We start from the raw sequence: 19292 nt of genomic DNA, 5'->3' as shown, positions 1-19292 counted from the left end.
GGCTGCCACTGCACACATCAGGTAGACCAAAAGAGGCAGTGGCATTCACCAGCACTATTTTGTGAATGGAGCTCTCAGCAAGGAAGCTTTCCCTCTTGCCCTCCAGTTTCTTTACTCTTGGCTGCACTGTCATTTAACCCCCTGCAATCCCTCTCCTTGCCAGGTGGCTGCATTTGCAGCCCATGGGAGTCGTGGGTACCCGGCCTGGCAGCTGCTGTCTCTCTGTCATTCAGGTCTGAATATTGACACGAGGGGTTTGTAAAAGAGAGGGATCGATAGCTGGTCCAGGACCCTGCAGCACAGCCGGCACAGTAGGACCACAGACTGAGGGCAACTGGGAGGAATGGAAGCCAACACTCCGACTAGCCTTGCTTTGGCTCCTGGAGATGGGTGATGAAGGTCAGGGCTGAGCTGGGCGAGGGGGAAAATGTGCAGTGAAAGAGCCACGGGAGAAGGCTGTAGGGGTTTTGTCTGATTACTTTGCGCTGGGAGAAGCCCATGCTGGCACCTTGAGGTCCCTCTCGTGCTGCTGGAGGGGATGGCCTTGAGGATTGTCCCGGGAGGGTGCCTGGGTGACGGAGTACCCCAGAACGAGCCTTATCCCCGGCAGGGCCCATGGGAGCCTCGGACGGCCCCATGCCCTCCACCCAGCCCCATCACACCTGTAGCCTATCCCCAGAGGACGGGGTGCGGTGGCTGGGTGCCACGGTCCCAGCCGCAGGGCTGTCCCACACGTGTCCCCGCTCGCCGCGCCACCCTTTGCGGTGTCACCTGCGGGCTGCTGCCGCCGGGACTGAACACCAGCAAAAAGGCCGGGAGAGACCAGCCCCCCTCCCTCCCGGCTCCCCCCACCCTCAGCCCGAGGGTGACGTCATGGTGGGGGAGGGACGGGCAGGGGGAGGGGACCCCCGCACGTCCCTGTCCCCCTGCACGCTGCGCAGCGCGGGGGCCGGGCCGGCCGGCCCCGACGGGGCGGCCCCGGGGGCGGGGGGGTTCTGCCGTGCTGTCCCCACCCCCGGGGCGGCTCCTCCGTGTGCGTGTCTGTGTGTGTGTCTGTGTGTCTGCGTGTCTGTGTCTGTGTGTCCCCTCCCGCCCCCGCAGCGCTCCCGCCTCGGGGGGACGGTCCCGGCTGCCGCCCCCATCGCCACCACGCGGGGCAGGAGGGGGGGGGAGTTTCTCGGCGATTTATGGGGCGGGGGGACACGGGGAGAGCGGGTAAATCCAGCCTGTGATGCCTATAAATGGCGCTCCTCTTCCAAGGTGCACATTTATTTAAAAAAAAAAAAAAAAAAAAAGGGGGGAAAAAACCCGGTCGGTGTCATCCCCCCACGTCAGGGCCGGTGGTGGGCGTGAGGCTGTACTTCCTCCGCCCCCTCCTAATGGAGCGAACCATTCCCAGCCAGCCTTCCTCGCCCTCTCCTGCTGCCTCCCTCTTCCTCTCCTTCTCCTCTTGTCTCCCCCCCTTGTCTGCAAAGTCCTCCGCTGCTCGGAACTTGTTGGCAATGTCTATTTTTCAGCTTTCCCCCACGTTCTCCAAAGTAACTATTTAAAGATCTGCAGCCGCAAATGGTTTTACTAAATGTAGGATGGGACTTAAGTTGAACGGCAGTTATATTTCTCTGATCCTTGCTGTACAGATAGGTAAGTGGACTGCCAAATTCCGTGTCAAGTTGTGCGCACCCCAGCCCGGCTGATGCATGCAGGAGCGGCACGTCGGGATAACCCGGTGCGGGGCGGCGGGACCCCGCTCCCCGCTCCCCGCGTTCCCTTCGCGGCGGCAGCTTCGCGTTCCGGCACGCTGTCAAGGCAGGGGAGTCCGCAGGAAAGGGAGCCGGTTTCTGATTTCTCGTAAACCACTTTTGGTTTTCGTTTTTCTAAAGCGGTGCATGCTCACTCATACTTCGTTTTTTTATTTTCCCTCCGCCTCTTCTTCCTTCTTTTCCCTCCTTTTCTCTCGGTCCCCACGAACAGTTGCGTTTGTATCTGGTTTTCGGATGTTCCCTTCATTCCCTTTCACTTACAGTTTGGTGACTCCAGTGCTAAGACATTTTCCTTCTCTCCCCGAGGGACAGAGAAATAAGAACGGGCACAAAATGTCTTGAGAGAGATATAGCTGGAAAGTTTTTTTGCAGAAAATCAGGGGAACAACAAAGGTCTCCCTTTGGGAACCAGAACGTTTTCCCATTTGTAGAGCATCTCAAAGCCGAAGAAAATCCATCACTAAATTAAAGGAAATAATCAACTCAAATGCACCGATTAAACAAATAAAAATTACTTTAAAAAATCGCGGAGTCCCACCGCCCAATCGTTAATTTTGTGCTTGGAGAAGACCTGTCAAAAATCGAGCAGGTCCAAAAAAATACTATATATGCTGTTACTTAAAATAGAACAGCTTTCTTTCCATGCTGGTGTGTATTTTGTGTGCTTGTTGCCGGTTTTGTTCAGTATCTTGGGGATTTCGCCGGTTGTTTGTGTTGATTTGCTCTAGGGTTCATTTTATACGTTTCTTTCCTGAAATTATTTTTTAGTTACAGACATTAAACAATCTCCAACTTAATGAGCACTTTGGTCCTATATAGGCAAATTTTAAAGATTGTCTATTGGATATGTAGATTCTGGAGCACGATCCAAAACTGGGTTAAAAAAAAAAAAAAGTGGGATGAAAGCATGTTTTTTATTATCTAGAGTGTCGGGTGTGAAGAGCCCTTTGAAAATATTTTCCTGCAAAGGAATTCTGATACAATTAAAAAAAAAAAAAAAAAGCTCGGCATTGCTATTTAGAGATCCTTTTGCTCGGTCACACTCCTCTCCAGAAAACCTCTGCAACATTTTATGGGTACCAAAGAAAGAAGAGGGGGAAAAAGAAGATTTTAAAAATGAGGGGAAAATTAGAAAGAGAGGCAAAAAGCCTTGAACATTTCCTCATCTGATAAAGGCAGGCGGGGGAAGAAATAGTGTAATGAAATGTTGACCTCTGGGAAATGTGGTTAAATGATGCAAACCCCTACATTCGTATTACCATTCAATTTAAAATAAGGCTAAACTCTTCATAAGGCCAGTTTTTGTACTGTCACAGAAAGAAGGAGGAATGCTTTATTTGGATATTATCCTTAATTTCAATCCTTGCAATTTTTGTTTGTGTGTTCGTTCATTCATTTGGAGGAGGAAGATTTTCTTTCTGTTGTGTTTATTTGATTCAGGCGAGAATGGATTTTATTTCAAATTTCAAAAGGCAGCTAGAGTCGCTGGGAGATGCCGTTCCCTGGCTGGCATGAGCATGAGCAGTCATTTGGAAAGTTACCCCCAAATACTGCTGCACACCGTGGGGATGGTGGCGGTGCGGTGGCTTTGCAGTGCCCTGAAAGGGGACAGCTTTGAAGCTCGTGGAGGGCTTTTCTCCTCTCTGCTTCTGCTTCGGTATTTAGGGTAACCTTCCCCCCACCTCCTCCACACCTCCCCACCCCCGGATTCAGCTTCTGGTTGTCGGTGTGGGTGTTGTGAAGAGCCACTGGCTTTGCCCCATCCCTGGTAAAGACTCGTGTGAAATGGATGCTCGGCTTGTTCCCAAAATGTCTATGCACCGGGACTTAAAAAAAAAAAAGGGGGGGGGGAGGGGGGATTTATTTATTTATTTATTTAGGATTTAGGCATAGGAGATGGAGCTGTCCGAAATCCCTGACATTTTGGGAGATGAACGGGGTGGGGGGTGGGGTGGGCTAAGTCTCCGCGGAAGGGACAGGAGGGATAGACCAGTCGCAGGACTGAGAGAACGGGGAATAGATTTCGGGAGGGGGCCCGGTCCGTCACAGAGGGCTCCTGCGGTCCTGCTGCATTGCACATTGCTGCACACTGCTATCTTTGAATGGGGGTGCGGGGTGTGGAAGGTCGTGGCAACTGCAAGGCACAAGCGACCTAGTTCATGAAAAATCCCGTTGTCTTCGAACCAGACAGGAGCAGTTTTCAGTCTATCCGCTTTTGCTTTTTTTCCTTCCCCCCCCCCCCCCTTCCTTTATATATATATATTTTTAAATTCTATTGGCGGGGTTTGGGGCTACCCCGTGCGGCTGCCTCCGCAGACAGGGACAGGCTGCTCCTCAGGGGTGAGGGATGCTTGTCTCACCATTGGTCCCGAACGTGACCCTCGCCACCCCCCCATCCTCCGGCCCCAGCCTGGGGCAGGGCTCTTCTTCGAACCCCGATTTTCAGCACAGCCCGACAGATTTTTGCAGAAATTCGTGGCAACACCCCCTCCCCTGTAGCTGCTGGAGAGAGATGGTGCGGGTTTTATAGGACATCGTTTTACCCTCGGGATGGTCTTCGGCTCTTCTCTATTTGTTTGCCTGGCGTTTTTGGTTTTTTTTTTTTGTTTTGTTTTTTTTTTCCTATCGTAGCCAATGTCTGGAGCCTGCTGAGGGTTTGATGTGGTGGCTGGTGCTGGTGTGTGTGTGTCTGTGTGTGTGCGTAGAGGGGAGTGGCCACCAAGTCATGTTAGCGATGAATCAAACGGCAAGAGGAAGATTTGGGTTGAAACAGTCTCTTTTGGAGTCAGCCATTTAGCTTGTACCCGGCAAGAAACGCACACACACCCCGTCACAGCCGTTCCCTGGGGACACGGCGCGGGAGGTGTCCCCACCCGACGCCCGATGGTGTGGGCGGCAAGGGGCTCCTCCTCAAGGGACGGGGGAAGCCCCTTCCCGCCCCCGCTGGCCGCAGCGACATCCCCCAGGCCTAGGAGCACGGCGGCGTCCCCAGCTCCCGTCACGGGCAGGAGAGCGGCCGGGAGCCAGCCCCTCGCCGTGCCGGGTACCTCCGCCCGCCGGGCGGCTGCGGGCATCTGCGGGATGCCGTGCGGCGGCACCGGCCCTGCCGCGGTCCCGCGTCCCGTCCCGTGCCCTCTCGGGGCACGCAGGAGGAACCCGTAACTCGTTTTCTTCCCGCGTTTGCGGGCGGTTGTTCTTGTGTCGGTTGCTGTTGTACCGAATCGAGCTGCCCTTGGTTACAGCCATCCCGAAGGATGCCTGGGCAGCGGGTCTGGGGGAGTGGGGCTCACCCCGGCCCGGTCCCCCCCTGCCGCCCCGAGCACAGGCACGGCCGGGTCGGCACCCTCGCAGCTCTCTGCGGGATTTAGCGGTCCCTTCATTGAGTGTCTCTATCGCAGCTCTTTCTAGTGCTTTTTAAATTATTATTATTTTTAATTTAATTTTTTTTCCCGCTGCGCCTTGCACGGTGTTTGCCCAGAGACCTGGGCAATAGGGAGCGTGTGCGTGTGCGTGCGCCTGCGTTTGTACGGAGAAACGCTCCTGCTGCTTCGAGGAGGAATTTTCTAACAAAGGATCAAGTCCGGGGAGAAGCAGGCAGCGCATCTTCACCTCCCCTCCTCCTCTTCCCTTAAACAAAAAAAAAAAAAAAAAAAAAAAAAAAGAAAGAAAAAAAGAAAAAGGGGAAAAAATTAATGAAAGCAACGTCGCTAATTCACAGACACTGAACCCTCCGCTACTAAAAAAGGAAAGGGTGAAAAGCCCCTGTCTCACCTCCTCGAGTGGCCGATGGCGAGCCTGGCTCTGTCCCACCGCCCCTCTCCTGCCCCAGGTCGCGCTTTTAGCAAGGTCTGGGGGCGGGCGGGGGGAGGAGAAGGGAAGAGGCGAGTCGGGGGCGGCGGGCGGAGGGCTGGGGGCGGGGGCCGGCGGTGCTGACCTGTGCCCCTGCCCCCGCAGCGTACCTGGTGCAGGCGGTGAGAGCGGCGGGGCGGTGCGATGCGGTCTTTAGGGGCTTCTCGGATTGTTTGCTGCGGCTGGGCGATAACATGGCCAACTACCCGCAGGACCTGGACGACAAGAGAAATCTCCAAACGATCTGCGCGTAGGTCTTTCCTCTCTTCTTCGGGGCCGCGGGGGGAGAATGGGGGTCACCTGGGGCTGGGCAACGGGGGCGAGGCTGAATGGTGGCGGGAAGGAGGGAAGGAACACAAGTAACGCGGGGGTTACGCTTTGGGCTTGGATTCTCCGCTCCAGGGTCCCTCCAAGCTTACTGCCACGGTGACAGGCCGGGCTTGGGGAACAGCGAAGTCTGGAGGGAATTTTTACAACGTTTTTAATTTTTTTTTTTTTTTCCTCCGTGAATCTGAGGTGGGGGTTTTTTTTGTTGTTGTTTGGGGTTTTTTTGTTTTGTTTGTTTTTTTTTTTCTGGGTTGTTTTTTTTTTCTGGTTTGTTGTTTGTTTTTTTTTTTCCCTTTATCTTTTTTTCTTTGCCTTACTTAGCTCCTCTTTCGTATTCTTTCCCTTCCCCCGATCTGCACTGGGGTGCTGACATTAGCTGCACGGGGATTGTTATCCCTTTCCTTATTGCTGCCTGTGTCCCACACGCTCACCGGCGGTTCCGGGCTTCCCCCGAGGCCGATGTGAGGCTGCCCACCCCGGCCGGGCACAGCCGGAGCTGGGAAAGCAGCTCCTCGGAAAACAAAACGTAATTAAAAAGGGAAAAGCCCTGTCACGATATGAATCGCCCAGCGGCAGAGAGGTGGCCGTCCCAGCGCCAGCTCTCTTCTGCCGCCTCCATGGTCCCGGGAAAACCCATTTGCCGCCAGTTTCGCCCTGCACCTGGCACAGAGGGGACAAGAAGAAAAGGACAGCAATAATAGGGAATAATAATTATAATAATAGCAATAATAATAATAATAGTAGTAATACCAACAGCAACAAAAATATTAAGAGGAGAAAAAGAGCTCGCTGTACAAAATTGTGTCCTGTACAGGGACAAAACCACGAGCATTTTTAATATGTCTGGGAGGAAAAACGGAAAAGCCGCCACAAAACAACAAAACAAAAACCCCAAACCCAAACCACACACCAAAAAAAAAAAAAAAAAAAAAAGGCGGTTGCAGCACAGGGTGTTTTCCCCATTTTTCGTTGCAAAATCCCCCCATTAAAAAAATACGACCAAAAAAAAGAAGAAAAAAAATATTTAGAAACGAGACAGTATCTTTAGACATAAATAAGTTTGGAATAGTTTGGGGGTTTTATTTTGTTCCGCGAAAATCAGGAAACAAAATACATGGAATGAGAAGGTGAGAGGAGAAAGGAAAGGAAAGGAAAGGAAAGGAAAGGAAAGGAAAGGAAAGAAAGGAAAGGAAAGGAAAGGAAAGGAAAGGAAAGGAAAGGAAAGGAAAGGAAAGGAAAGGAAAGGAAAGGAAAGGAAAGGAAAGGAAAGGAAAGGAAAGGAAAGGAAAGGAAAGGAAAGGAAAGGAAAGGAAAGGAAAGGAAAGGAAAGGAAAGGAAAGGAAAGGAAAGGAAAGGAAAGGAAAGGAAAGGAAAGGGGAAAGGAGTGTGAAGGGACCCTGTAACACTCCTCTCTCCCTACCTAGAGCTTTCTGAGTCAAACACCTAAGAAGGCTGGCACCTCTCTGTACATTCTGGACTGTGGTTTACTTTGTGTCCTGCAACAGAAATAAATACCCAGGGGCAGCAGCGTCCTGATATGGTATCTTGTGTCCTTGAGTGCCAGACCAGATGTTATCTGATCTCTAAAAATAACTCTTTTCCAAGAAAGACCCTTTTCCCGACCACCTCCCACCATCCGATTGCCTTCGCCCTGCGCCGGGATGTGTATTGAAAGAAGATGGTGAAAGATTTAATTTTCCTTTGGGAGATGCAATTACAGCAGAAATACTGCAGGAGAGGCACACTCTCAAACTCTGGCTTCTCAGTATCTCATTATTTATTACAAATGTAGCAAACATTGGGAGTCTACAGCCAGCTTAGAGTGCTCATAAATTAGAGGCAGTAGGAATACTTTGGAAAAAAATGAAAATAAAGAAAATCGAGACCTAGTTTCGCAGACGTCTGCTTTGAGGCACGGGGGAAATCGAAGGCAGAGGGCAGCTTCGATGTGATTTTCGATAACTCAGACATGGAGAGGAAAGATCCTCCAGTACCCTCCCTATGCGGTCCATGGGACGACGGGTACCTGCCCCGGCGATAAACGCCGGTCCTGTCCCTGTGAAGAAAGGAATTGGGGAAAAAAAAAAAAAATTGTGCAAATAGCTGGAAATTATCCTAGGAAAGCGAATCTCTTCCCTGCCTATAGACCCCTGGCCACGGATCAGGGGGTCGCTCCCGCTGCCCTGGTGCGGGTCGGTGCGAGGCACCGAGAAGCGGAAGATGCTCTTTCTTCCTTCTCCTACCTTTCCTGCTCCTCCTACTCTTTCTCCTTGACTTTTTCCTGCACTAAGGACCTTTTCCCGTCCCGGGGAATCCCTCCCGAGGGCTTCTACACGCCGCACCCGAAATGGTGCCTTTCCCACCCCCATTTGCCCGCTCCCACTGGTGACGAGAAACCCTCAGGACGAGCCCGCGGGTTCTTGGGCTAGCTCCTGGCAGCCGAGGGGGGCATGTCCCCTCCCCCTCGGGCAAAGACCCCTCCGCCAGGGACCCACCAGAGCAATTTTTACAGCACCCTGACAGGGCTGGTGCCGAAGGCGGGGTTGGGGATGGGGGGGACCCCCGAACCCTCATCCAGCGGCTCCTCCCCGCCGGCCCAGCCTCCCTTTTAGGCATGCCCGGCTGGCTCCGCCGGCGAGAGGAGGGGGCGGCGGGCCCGAGGGGCGGGCCCCCCCGGGAAGGTGGGTGCGTGCCTGTTTTGACGCCGGCTGCTCTCCCTTCCTGCAGGTACTGGGATGATTTCCACGCCTGCACCCTCACAGCGCTCACCGATTGCCAGGAAGGAGCGACAGACCTCTGGGAGAAATTGAGACGGGAATCCAAAAACCTCGATTTCCAAGGCAGCTTATTTGAACTGTGCGGAGGCGGCAGCGGCGCGGCACCGTCCCTCCTCCCGCCGGCCTTGCCCCTGCTCCTGGCGGCTCTGTGGGCCGCCCTAGTGACCTGGCTGCCTTTCTAGGGGGGCGAGCACACTCACACCCACACCCTCTCCATGTGCTGGATCTATAGAGGAAGTGTCCATCCGTTGCTTTGGGGACGTTGTGCTTTTCTGTGGTTGATGATGATGATGATGGTGGTGGTGGTGGCTGATGATGGTGAAACACCCATGTAGGACTGTGGAAGCGTTCTCCTTTTTTTTTTTTTTTTTTTTTTCCCTTTTTTTTTCTTTTTTTGTGTTTTATTTGCCAAATATTACCAAACAGGCAGCGGCGCGCAGCCCAAATCGGACCTCAGCTTTACTATCGCTTCGAATCAAAAATAGAGAAAAATATAAAGAAACTAACTTGAGCCCTCGTTGTGCAAACGCAATCTCAGGAACGGCTCTGGGCCACCTACTGCAAAGGCTGTAACCGGCCGGGTACCTCCCGGCGAGCCACGGGCTCCACTAAAAATGTGGCAGTGTGAGAGGCGAGAACAAAAACCGCAGACAGGAAAAGGCACTGGCGAGAAATCCAAGGTAGATGTCCACGTGTGAAGCATATGGTGAATAATTCACAATCTCTCATCTTTCCTCCACAGTCGCTTGTGTTTTTTTGGCCATTCCACTGGAAAAAAAAATTAAAAATAAATAAAAAAGAACATTTTTCCTCAAGGGGAAAAGAGAGCGAGAGAGGGAGAGAAAGAGAGGGAAACGAGCAGCTAAGGAAGGAAGGAGCAAGAGAAAGAAAGACGTATCTAAATGTCCGGAGGAAGGAAGGAATGTTGCTAACATCTCTGAGAGTTTACCTTTACTTGCTGTTCGAAGGCATCTTTCCGAATTCACTGCCTTTAATTTTTTCCTCCTCTTTGTTTTAGATGTTACACATAACAATAAAATACCTGAATATCCAACCGTAGAGATCACAAAAAGGGGGCTTAAATGTAAACCTAAAGGAAAAAAAAAAAAAAAAGCAACAGCAAAATGATTTTGAAAGAAAAAAAGAGCCTTGATTTTAAAAGAGAAGAAAAATGTAATTTAAACAAAAGTTTATTATAAAGTCAATTCAGCAAAAAATAACAAAAAAAGATTTGCTACAAAGTATAGACAGAAGTATAAAATAAAAAATATTGTTTGAAATGAGGGTGTCGTCCTTTTTATAAAATATGTCTAGAGTATCTTGGAAAGGACAGGTCTTTTAAGGCAAGGAAGTCTAAATCTTGAACCCATCCCTTGACGAACGTGGCAATTTCAGTTCAAACAAGGACAGGTTGCCTGAATCGCTTAGTCGAAGCCTTTCTCTCTCTCTCTTTTTTTTTCTTCCCCTTTCTTTTGCTCCTTAAAAATCTGCTGCAAATCCTCCCACCCTCCTCCACCTCCTCCCGAAGCCGCGAACCGCAGCACCCCCGTTTTCCCGGCCGCCCGGGGCTGGCGCAGGGAGCCCCGCGCAGCGGCGGGGGCGGGCGGCGCGGCTCTCCCGCGGGCGCGGAGCGGTGCCGAGGCCCGGCGGAGGGAAGGCAGCAACCACCATTAAGGAGGAGGCTGCGGAGCCGGAGCCGGGGCGCAGAGGAGCCCTTTCATAATTAATAAGGCAGCTCAGCCGAAGGAGCAAGGGGAAGGGGGGACGGGGTATTGATTTCGCAGCAGAAGCTGCTCTAACCTCGGCTATTTATAGACGCCTGATGCCTTTATAAAGAAATACACATCAAATAGTGAACACGTCCTTTTTACTTATAAGAGGAGAGCCCAGCTGGCGATCGGGGGTGGGTGGGTGGGTGAGTGGGTGATGGGGAGGTAGGGACCACGAATTGGTGCGAGATGATTTATTCCGCTGGAGAGCCGTTGCCTGTGCGATAGCTCTCCTTTGCCAATGTGTAGGGTGGCAGAGTCTCTCCTTCGCCCCCTCTCCCTGCTCCCTCCTTCCCAAGGTCCGCAATGCAATGTGTAAGCAATAGCAAATGTAACAGTTCATAAATCAAACAGTGGGTCGCAAGCCAATCTGCATTTCCCAAACGGATTGAATCCCAGCAACGAATGTGCTCAGGAACTGGAGCCAGGCGCCTTTACCACTGGAAGCAATGTTGATTTTTTAATGATAAAATACATTATGCTTGTGTTGGGGGGGCTTTGCAGAGCTCAGCCTCGCTTCGGCAGACACACGTCTGCTTGAATTTCGTTTTACTTTGGCCTCCCTCTAGATTCAATCCCCACCACCACCAAAGAAAAAGGAAAACCCTGGAGAGAGAGCTTTGTTTAAATGGTTTGGGTTATTTTCCCTCCCCACAGAGGATCTAGGTCTAAATTGATTTTTCTGTGCACATCTCTGTATTCATGAGGTCAGGCGCTGCTGTTATAGTTTCCTGTAGCACGAAATGCTGAGGAGAGAGGGGAGAGGAAGCCTTTGCTGGGGTGCCAGGGGCTCCGCAGCTTGCTGTCTGCGCCGGCTGGGCGCCGGGGACCCCCGCCGCTCTGCCCCGGGGCGCCCGGGAGCCGGTCCCGCCCGCTGCCGCCGACCCCGGCTCGGCTTCGGGTGTGCTCCTGCCGCCGCCCCCGCCTTCCCGGCTGCTGGACCGTGCCCAGCCGTCGGAGGACGATGGAAGGGAGCCTACCAGCTTTCCCTCACCCCACAGAAGAAAGCTGAAACGCCCTAAAAAGGGGGCGAGTTCCAGCTAATTAGCGGACTCGAGTTATCTTCGTGTGAAGTTCAATTACTAATGAATGATCTCTCCGTAATTAGCACATCCCCCAATTAACCCTCCGTTGAGGAGAATAATAAACGGTGGCAAACGAGTGAAAAACAGCGGAGCGGATGGGGAGGGTGCCCGGTGGTCGTTCCCGGGCCCCTTTCCTCCCTTCTGTCTCCTCCTGGACTCTGCTGTTCGGGCGCTCATCCCCGGGACACAGGCCGGCCGCCGGGCCTGCCGAGCTAGCCGGGATGCACTAACCTGCATTGCACCCCGGGACTTCCCTCACAGGCGGCAGGGATGGCAGCAAAGCCCGGTCCCGCCGGCTTAGCTCCCCTGGACAAACTGGCAGGCGAGGCTCTTCCCGCCGGCAGCTTCGTGGTTTTTTTTCGGGGAGCACGAGCAACCAACAAACTCCTCTTTCCCTCCCCGCTCTTCATTTCATAAGAGTTCCCCAATGCGCAAGGCATTGGTTGTCCCCTTTCCTGCTCCTTTCAAGGTCCATTTCTGAAGCCTGAGTGCAATGGTCGATTTTATGTATTTCATCTTCTCGACCACAGGGATAGATGGCTGCTCTGCCTTGCCATGTTGTGTGGGCAAGGAAACATGAGCCCTCCGCCAAGTCCCAGAAAAGGACTGAGTGTACTGGACTTGCCTCCTGCCGCCTTGCACCTGTAGGGTTTGTAAAGGCTGCGGGAAAGACTGAGCTGTCTCTTGCCAGGCTGGTCCCACTGCCCCAGGCAGCGGCTGCTGTAGGAAGAGCTGGAAGAGGTTCAAGCCTCTAACATCCCTTCCTAACTCCCGTGAGCTGGTGAACTAGAGAAGGGAAAAACGCAACAGAAGAGCATTTAAACCTTGACAGTGACCACAGTAAAATTATCTCCTGCTTAGAGAAAATGTGTACACACACGCACATAAAGGGGGGAAAAACCCCAACAAAACAAAACATAAATGCAGATCAACAGGGAAAAAACCCGCAGCTGAAACAAAAGACAAGCCAGTGCATTTCTAGCTGGCTGGATAATCGGGAAGAGTTGCAGCCATTGCGGCTCTGCCTGCCCTAATTCCTATTCCCAGCTCCGACTGAGCAACCGCAGCCCCGCAGTCCCCGGAGGGCTGCAGAGCGCTGGCTCCTTCTTCCCCGGCAGCGCTGGATGCACCCGCGCTTGGCCTGCGGCTGCTCTCCCGCTGCCTGCCTCCCTCCCCCTTTTAGCAGCCTGGCTGAGCCCTGCAGGGAGAGCTGCACCTTGGCCCGGCTCGGGCTGCCCTCCGACACGGCGAGACCCTGCCAGCACTGGGCTGAGGTGCTGGCGGTCGATTATTTTTTGCTTTAAGGAAAAAAAAAAAAAGAAAAGAAAAGAAAAGCAACCAACAAACCTTTTCCCATCTGTTCAAAAGCTTTAACAGGGAGATGGAGTGGGCCTGTGCTGGGAGCAAAAGCTTGAGCCAGGACGCACAAAACTGAGGAAAAATATGAGTGGTAGTGAGAAAAAACTGGTTGGTGCTTATGGAGGGGGCAGGGAGGCATGGTATGAAAGTAAGGTGCAGTATCCGTTTCTGACAGGACTCTTTGGTGCCTGTATCTACATCTCAGGTGAAGCAGCCAGTTACTGGTGGTTCTTGGCTCCTCTGCACAGTCTAGGGATGAATGGATCAGTGACTCTTCCATCACTTTTTGTCTCGATGGTTCTTTTAAAATCTATGCAGTTGCTGTCCTGCCCACTAAGTTCTGTGAAGGGCTGAAAACCTAAGGAGAGAGAGAACAGTTCAGGCTTTCTATTCACCAAGGAGATTCATTAATGATTAGTGCCATTAGGTGGAATACAGTAGTGCCTGAGGGCCCCAATTAAAGGAAAAGTGAGCTTGTTAAATCCAGAAAGCCAGATTCTCCCTCTGATACTCCCGCCTGATGTAGAGGTGGTGTCTCCAGGGTGGGCAGCAGGAATAGCCCTGGCTTCCTATGTGAGCAGCCTCTGTGCCTTCCCCCCCACCTCCTCCACCTCTTCCCTCTCCCCTGCCTTAGCTGCAGATCCTGCTTACATGGTGCTGCAGAGCAAAGCTGTTGCAGGAGTTGGCTGGCAGGACTTGCAGAAGGAGGTGCCAAATTAACTTATTCTTCTGAGCCACTTCATTCTTCATCATGAGTGGGTTTGGGTGGGCTTTTTTTGGTTTAGGTTTTGGGTTTTTTTGGGCAGGGTTGAGAGCAGGCAATGTGGTGGGGATTGCAGAGGAGTCTGTTATGAAATCAGATGCGATTTTAGATGTCTGAAAGAGTTTCTTTAGGCTAAAGGCAGCTGAAGATCAATTGCACTATTGGCAAATGTGCTTCCAGCTGGTTGGAGCCTCCCTTGAGGGACAGTTTTAACCCAGGCCCCATTGCAATGATAGTACAGGAAAGGGCTTTCATTTTCTTTTGGGCTAAACACCTTCTGCTGCCCAGTTCCACCAGTGAGAAGAGAAACTGGAGATGATGTGGGAGAGTGACAACAGAATTATTACTGGTGAGTTACTGGCTGTTCCTTTCTCCTCAAATCCTCATGGTGGGTCTGTGTTTGAAGATTTTTCTTAAAGGACCCTGCTCCTGAACTATGGGTTCGCTAACAAATGGGCAGACTGTGCTGGCACAGACTTTGCCTTTCAGGAGGTACTGAATAAATAGATTTAAGTGGATCAAATTCTCAGAAATTCAGCCTGCAGCTTGTGCCTTAGCTTTTTAGGTTGTATTGTTTGTTTTATTTTGTTTCTTTGTTTGCTTATCTCCAAAGCTGATATGAAGAAAAGATGAAAACAGCCTCCTGAGGGTCAAGGTGAGACTGACCAACACCTGATTGCTGGTATTCACCAGTAGTAATAAATCCCTGATCACAGGTGCTGGAAGTCTCTTCAGAGAAACAATATTGCTGCAGGGGACAAACAACTAGTCCTGATCTTTACACAGCCATTCTCTGGGAAAAAGTATCCCCTGAAGTCAATGTGGATTCTGCCTAGGTAAGGATTTTGGATGCTCTGTTTTACCTCAGATGGGAATGTTATCCCAATATGAACTCCAGGTTCATGCCACCAAAATACAAAGAGCTTTGTGTGTGCATTGTGCTTTGCACCTCCACATTTCTTGTCCATGATATCAGTTTATTAAGGTCTGTGAAAAACTTACTAGTCTCTCAAGCATCAATGATCAAATCTGCAGGGCACCTTTTTTTTGCCAGGAAGCAGCCTTAAGAGTGGATGGGCAGTGCATCCTTTAATACCACTTTAATACCACAAATTTCTTTAACACTTTGGAAACTACTGCATATTCAAACTGATGCTCCCCAAGGCAGTGAACAAAAACCTCAGAATCTCAGTCAACCAAAGTAAAAACCAAGTAACCAACCAAAAAATATTAGTAATCATAAGAAAGAAAAAATCACTGCTAGTCATAGGAGTTGTTTTAATCAGATTTATTCCACCTTAAATCACTTGTTTTGCTGCAGTCACCGTCAGTAAGTTTCCTTCAGATACAACTATGTGCATGGTCTAATTCTGCCAAATGCACCTTTTCAAGAGTCAAACCATGTGTCTAGTACAGTCTCTCTTCGTTAGGACTTCTAATAGCAGTACTTCTGGCAATAGTAGTAACTTAAGTACAAGAAATTTTGCAGTAAATGGTCAGTTTGGTACTTATGCTTCTTTTAATGCATTTTATTTTGACTGGGTAGTGTAAGAGGTCTTATCCATTCCTGTGCTCCCCTGGGGCACTTTCAATTTTCCAGCCCTCTGGCACAAGCTGCCTTTTGCAAAGCAATGATTCTTGTTAAGGCACTGCCTCATTTTGTTTCCCATATTCTAAGAAATCCTTAAATTAGGTTGTCAGATGAAAAATCCAGAACATATTTTGTTAGCATGGAACATTGGTCACATTAGTTTCGTAATGCCTCATTGAAGGATCCAATATGTCAGAAAATTGTCCTAAGCTTTGCTGTTTATTGAGGCTTAATAGGTGCCCTTGTCTCTTTTACTAGAACCATGATGCAATACTTGTTTTTTTCTGTTGCAGACATTTCACTTGATTTCCTTCACCCTTACTCCTAATGTCCATTAAATGGGAGTAGCACTTTCAAATCTTTGACATTTGTGAAAAATGATGCATGAGGAGAGAGGCTTTATTAATTAAAAAAAAATATTTTATCTTTTAGCTTTCATCAGAAGGAAAATGCCCTGATTGAAATGACAACAACAAATAAGAGGTAAAGATGCTCCCCTGTTGTTTCACAGATTCCATTATGTAACAGAAAACATTCAACCCTGGGTGCAGGAGAGTTGTGGTTCATGTCCCTCTCTGAAGAAGCCTCATCTTAAAGAAGATGGTAGCAGCCCAGCCTCATGCAGGTGCTGCTCTGCAGGCATTTCAGGCTGTGAATTTCAGCCTGTGCCCTCGGCTAGACTGCCGAGGGCAAGTTGCAATACCTGTCCTTCTTGCAAAATCCCTGTCCATTTTCAGTCATGTCACTCATCGCTCATAAGCCCTCTGTTTTGCTGTGCATCAGAAGTATATTTAACCACTTTCTCTCCATTTTTTTAGGTGTTGGTGATTTGCACTCTCTCCACCTAAATCAGATATCTGGCACATCAATACTTAGAAGTCTTAGGAGAAGAAGAAAACATCAATATTTTGCTGAACACAAAAAGTTGCACAACTCCCCAATCTTTATTTTAATGTCAGCTACGGTTATTTCATAGTTTGGTTTTTTTGTTTTTTTTGGGGTTTTTTTTGCAAGATGAGTGATTTCCACTTCTTTTTGGATCCTATCTGTGCAAATAGCTTGGTTTTTCTCCCTAGCAAGTGTTAACAAGGGACTGCGAGTGTTTTGCTCAGGCTCAGTAGTCAGGCAGTCCTGGGGTGCCTGACTTCTAGGAAAAGCCACAGCAGGAACAAACGAGAGGCAGCCTACGCACCAGGCACAGCTTTTGCTGGTCCTCAGCCTATGTTCCAGCTCACACCCGTGGCAAATGAATCGCCGCTAGCAGCTGCAGCACAGACCAGCGCCAGGAGGACAGATCCGGACGAGCTGGATGCTTCATCATGGAGCTGTCCTTAGAAATGATGGCCCATTTTAAGGCAGCTTCACCCTCCTCAGCAGAGCCCACGGCAATTTAGGACTTGCTCTGCTCTAATCCGTGTAATTTCAACCTTTGTGTGAACCAGATCATGCAACCGGGGGCACCAGAGTCACAGGGAAGTCGAGTTCCACACGAGGACTGGCTTGAGAAGGTGCAGCAATTAGCTCTAAATTCACTCTTACCAACCTGTCATTTCTGTGCTCTCCCCTGCTGCTCTGCAAGTGAAGCCTTGTGCTCTAGAAGAAGGGGAGAAGAACATTTTGCTCATGCTCATATTAATCAAGTCATCTTGTGAGCTGCTGAATCTGTGAAATCGTATCTCCCATGGAGTTCAGTGGTAATGACTGTCTTCGATGTGGACTCTCTGGTGTCTAATAATACAGTTATATTTCTGCAGTGGATGCACTCCCATCATTTTTTCTCCTCTGCCTGCCTACTTCCACAGCACTTGTAGGCAGCTCAAACCTTTGAGACTTCTATCCCCTGTCAAGTTTGATCCAACTTAGTTCACAGGCTCAAAAATTATTTAGGAGGGACCGACTGGCACTTGCACAGACAGTGTGATCTCATAAGCTTCCTTTTCTTGGGAAACTAGGCTACCAGCCTAGCAACGGGGTGAAAAAAAAAAGCCATCCTGCTAGCAAAGAGGACCTAAACACCAGGAGGAAAGAGGGGAGGTGGGAGAGGAACGTGAAGCTGTTTTGAAGGAAAAAATTGCTGCCTGGTGGCTGCAGAGCCCTCACACACTTAAAGGGCCAGCCTTGGAGAGACATGCTGAAGAAATTATCCTCCAGGAGATGGAAAGTTCTCTGATGAAAATTGGTAAGCGAAGGAAATGACCTGGATTCATCTCACCACCTGGCATGCTGAAGGGATTCTCTATGGTAAGGATTGTCTCTGGTGACACTCGTTCCTCCCTGTGGACTAGAGGAAGACACAGACACAATTAGCATGCAACCTGTATGCCTGAAGCATCTAAAGTGAGGTGTGTCCTATCCCAATGGGAATGATCTTCTTCCCACTCTCTCCTTCAGACCAAAGTTTTCCATGGTGCTGCTGCAGGATTTGTTACTTCATGTACTACATTTGTATTTTAGAAAAGCTGCTGTGTGTCTCAATAGCTGCAGATGTATGCATGGTTTTACTGGGCATTTATTATCACTTATCCTCTTTGCACTGAAACCTTTCCTGTCCTTGTATCTTATGGAATAAAATTCTTTAAGTGAGCTTTAATGGTTCTATGATTCTACTTTAAAATTAGGGAGCTGTCATCCCACTTATATTTGCTATCATACAATGTTTGAGGCTGTCAAAAGTGTTACAGTGCATCCTCGCATAAATTGATATTTAATTTCAGTAATTACAATGTCACTAATTGTGTTTTTGCACCTGATGCAATTACTCACATTTATCTATTGAGCTCTTCTTTGTTCTTTCTATATTTAGGCATTCACTTATTCTTTAATCTTCCCTGCCTATGGTAGATCATACAAACAATGAAACTTGGAAATAAAAGCTCAGACTTTCCCATCAATTTCTGTGTGCCAGATGAATGGGATAGTTTGGAAATTTGTGTGTTCCTGGAGTGCAGGATATGCTCAAAATCCTACTGACTACTTCTGTGTAATTTTTATGAGGCTTAGAGGGAGTCTGGTTATCCAAATATTACACAGTGCAATTGTTTATACTGGCCTACTCCTAAAAGTTTTCTAATTTTTAGGGGGCTTTTGTGCTTATAGCCTTTCACTTAAAGTTACTCCAGGGCTGCTGTGGCAGCCCCTTTCTTCTGACCCTTTCACCAGTGCTCTTTTCCTCACAGTCTTCCAGGGGTGAACTTTTTTTGCCATATTTCCTGGGAAAAGGCTTCCTATACCTCAGCCATCCTCCTGTTCTCTTCTCCCCTACCTTTTCATCATGTTGCTGTCAAGTTATAATTCATATCATTCAGCACTCAAGTTTCCACACTCTTTCCACTTGGTGCCTTCTAGATCCATGAGTACATATTACATATAAAGAGTATATAGTAGTAATTTTAATATAGGATAAGTAATACCTGATTAAAAATGCATACAAGGCATATCAGCCAATTAGCGTGCAACATTTGTACTTAATCAAGTGTAATCCAGCCAGTGCCAGTGTTGCTATCAGACAGAGATCACTGGAAGGCAACTTGAGCAGGCTTTACTAAAGAGCATAATTTTACTGTGAGGTGGTTGTTGATAGGACAGTGATCTCCTGCTGCACTGGAGGAGATACCAGGAGAGGATGGCCACCTAAGGACTCCCAGTTGCATCCTGTCTGTAATTTTCCTATTAGCCTTGAACTTGGTGTATGCCACCAGCTACAAAATCAGTGAATAAAGCATGTGCTTTATGTCTGTGAACCCGCTTCAACTTTCTCTGTGTTAAAGTACAAAGAAAAAAATAATATGGGCTTCAGTATTCCTGCTGCATCCCAGCAGACAGTTTGAGGATAGTGTTCCCTCTTCTCAAAGATACCTAAGACTCATTGGCCTCTGAGTTATGGTCCACATAGAAACTTCTTTTGAGTCTATTTCATTAAAAACAAACAAACAAACAAACTTTTAGTGGGAAGTATGTCTTTATTATTATTTCCACATGTCAATATTATTGCCATCCATTATTTCACTTTAGG

At 49.3% G+C, this 19292-nt stretch overlaps 1 protein-coding gene across 5 annotated transcripts; it reads left to right on the top strand.

The window, feature by feature from the left end:
* The first annotated feature begins 1003 nt into the window (after positions 1-1003).
* NRN1 (neuritin 1) lies at positions 1004-17865 on the top strand. Of its 5 annotated transcripts, none has more exons than XM_085573518.1 (6): positions 1004-1641; positions 5715-5859; positions 8664-9393; positions 14406-14525; positions 15713-15763; positions 16099-17865. In XM_085573518.1, exons 1-3 carry the CDS (start codon positions 1587-1589, stop codon positions 8893-8895), a joined length of 432 nt encoding a protein of 143 aa, XP_085429644.1. In that variant the 5' UTR covers positions 1004-1586; the 3' UTR covers positions 8896-9393; positions 14406-14525; positions 15713-15763; positions 16099-17865. The 5 variants fall into 5 exon arrangements, with proteins under 5 accessions (XP_085429644.1, XP_021390396.1, XP_085429643.1 ...); XM_021534721.3 differs by having other exon boundaries at positions 14303-14525; XM_085573517.1 differs by having other exon boundaries at positions 8664-14038.
* The last annotated feature ends 1427 nt before the right edge of the window (positions 17866-19292 follow it).

Source organism: Lonchura striata, chromosome 2 (genome assembly GCF_050655825.1).
Source record: "Lonchura striata isolate lonStrDom1 chromosome 2, ASM5065582v1, whole genome shotgun sequence".
NCBI lineage: Eukaryota > Metazoa > Chordata > Aves > Passeriformes > Estrildidae > Lonchura > Lonchura striata.
This window is presented reverse-complemented; position numbering and strand designations above follow the sequence as displayed.

Coding starts and splice junctions, on each gene's coding strand:
- NRN1 (XM_085573519.1), top strand. CDS start 4,644: ATGGTGTGGGCGGCAAGGGGCTCCTCCTCAAGGGACGGGGGAAGCCCC. Junction 4,804..5,714: donor CCAGCCCCTCGCCGTGCCGG/GTACCTCCGCCC, acceptor CTGCCCCCGCAG/CGTACCTGGTGCAGGCGGTG. Junction 5,860..8,663: donor AATCTCCAAACGATCTGCGC/GTAGGTCTTTCC, acceptor CCCTTCCTGCAG/GTACTGGGATGATTTCCACG.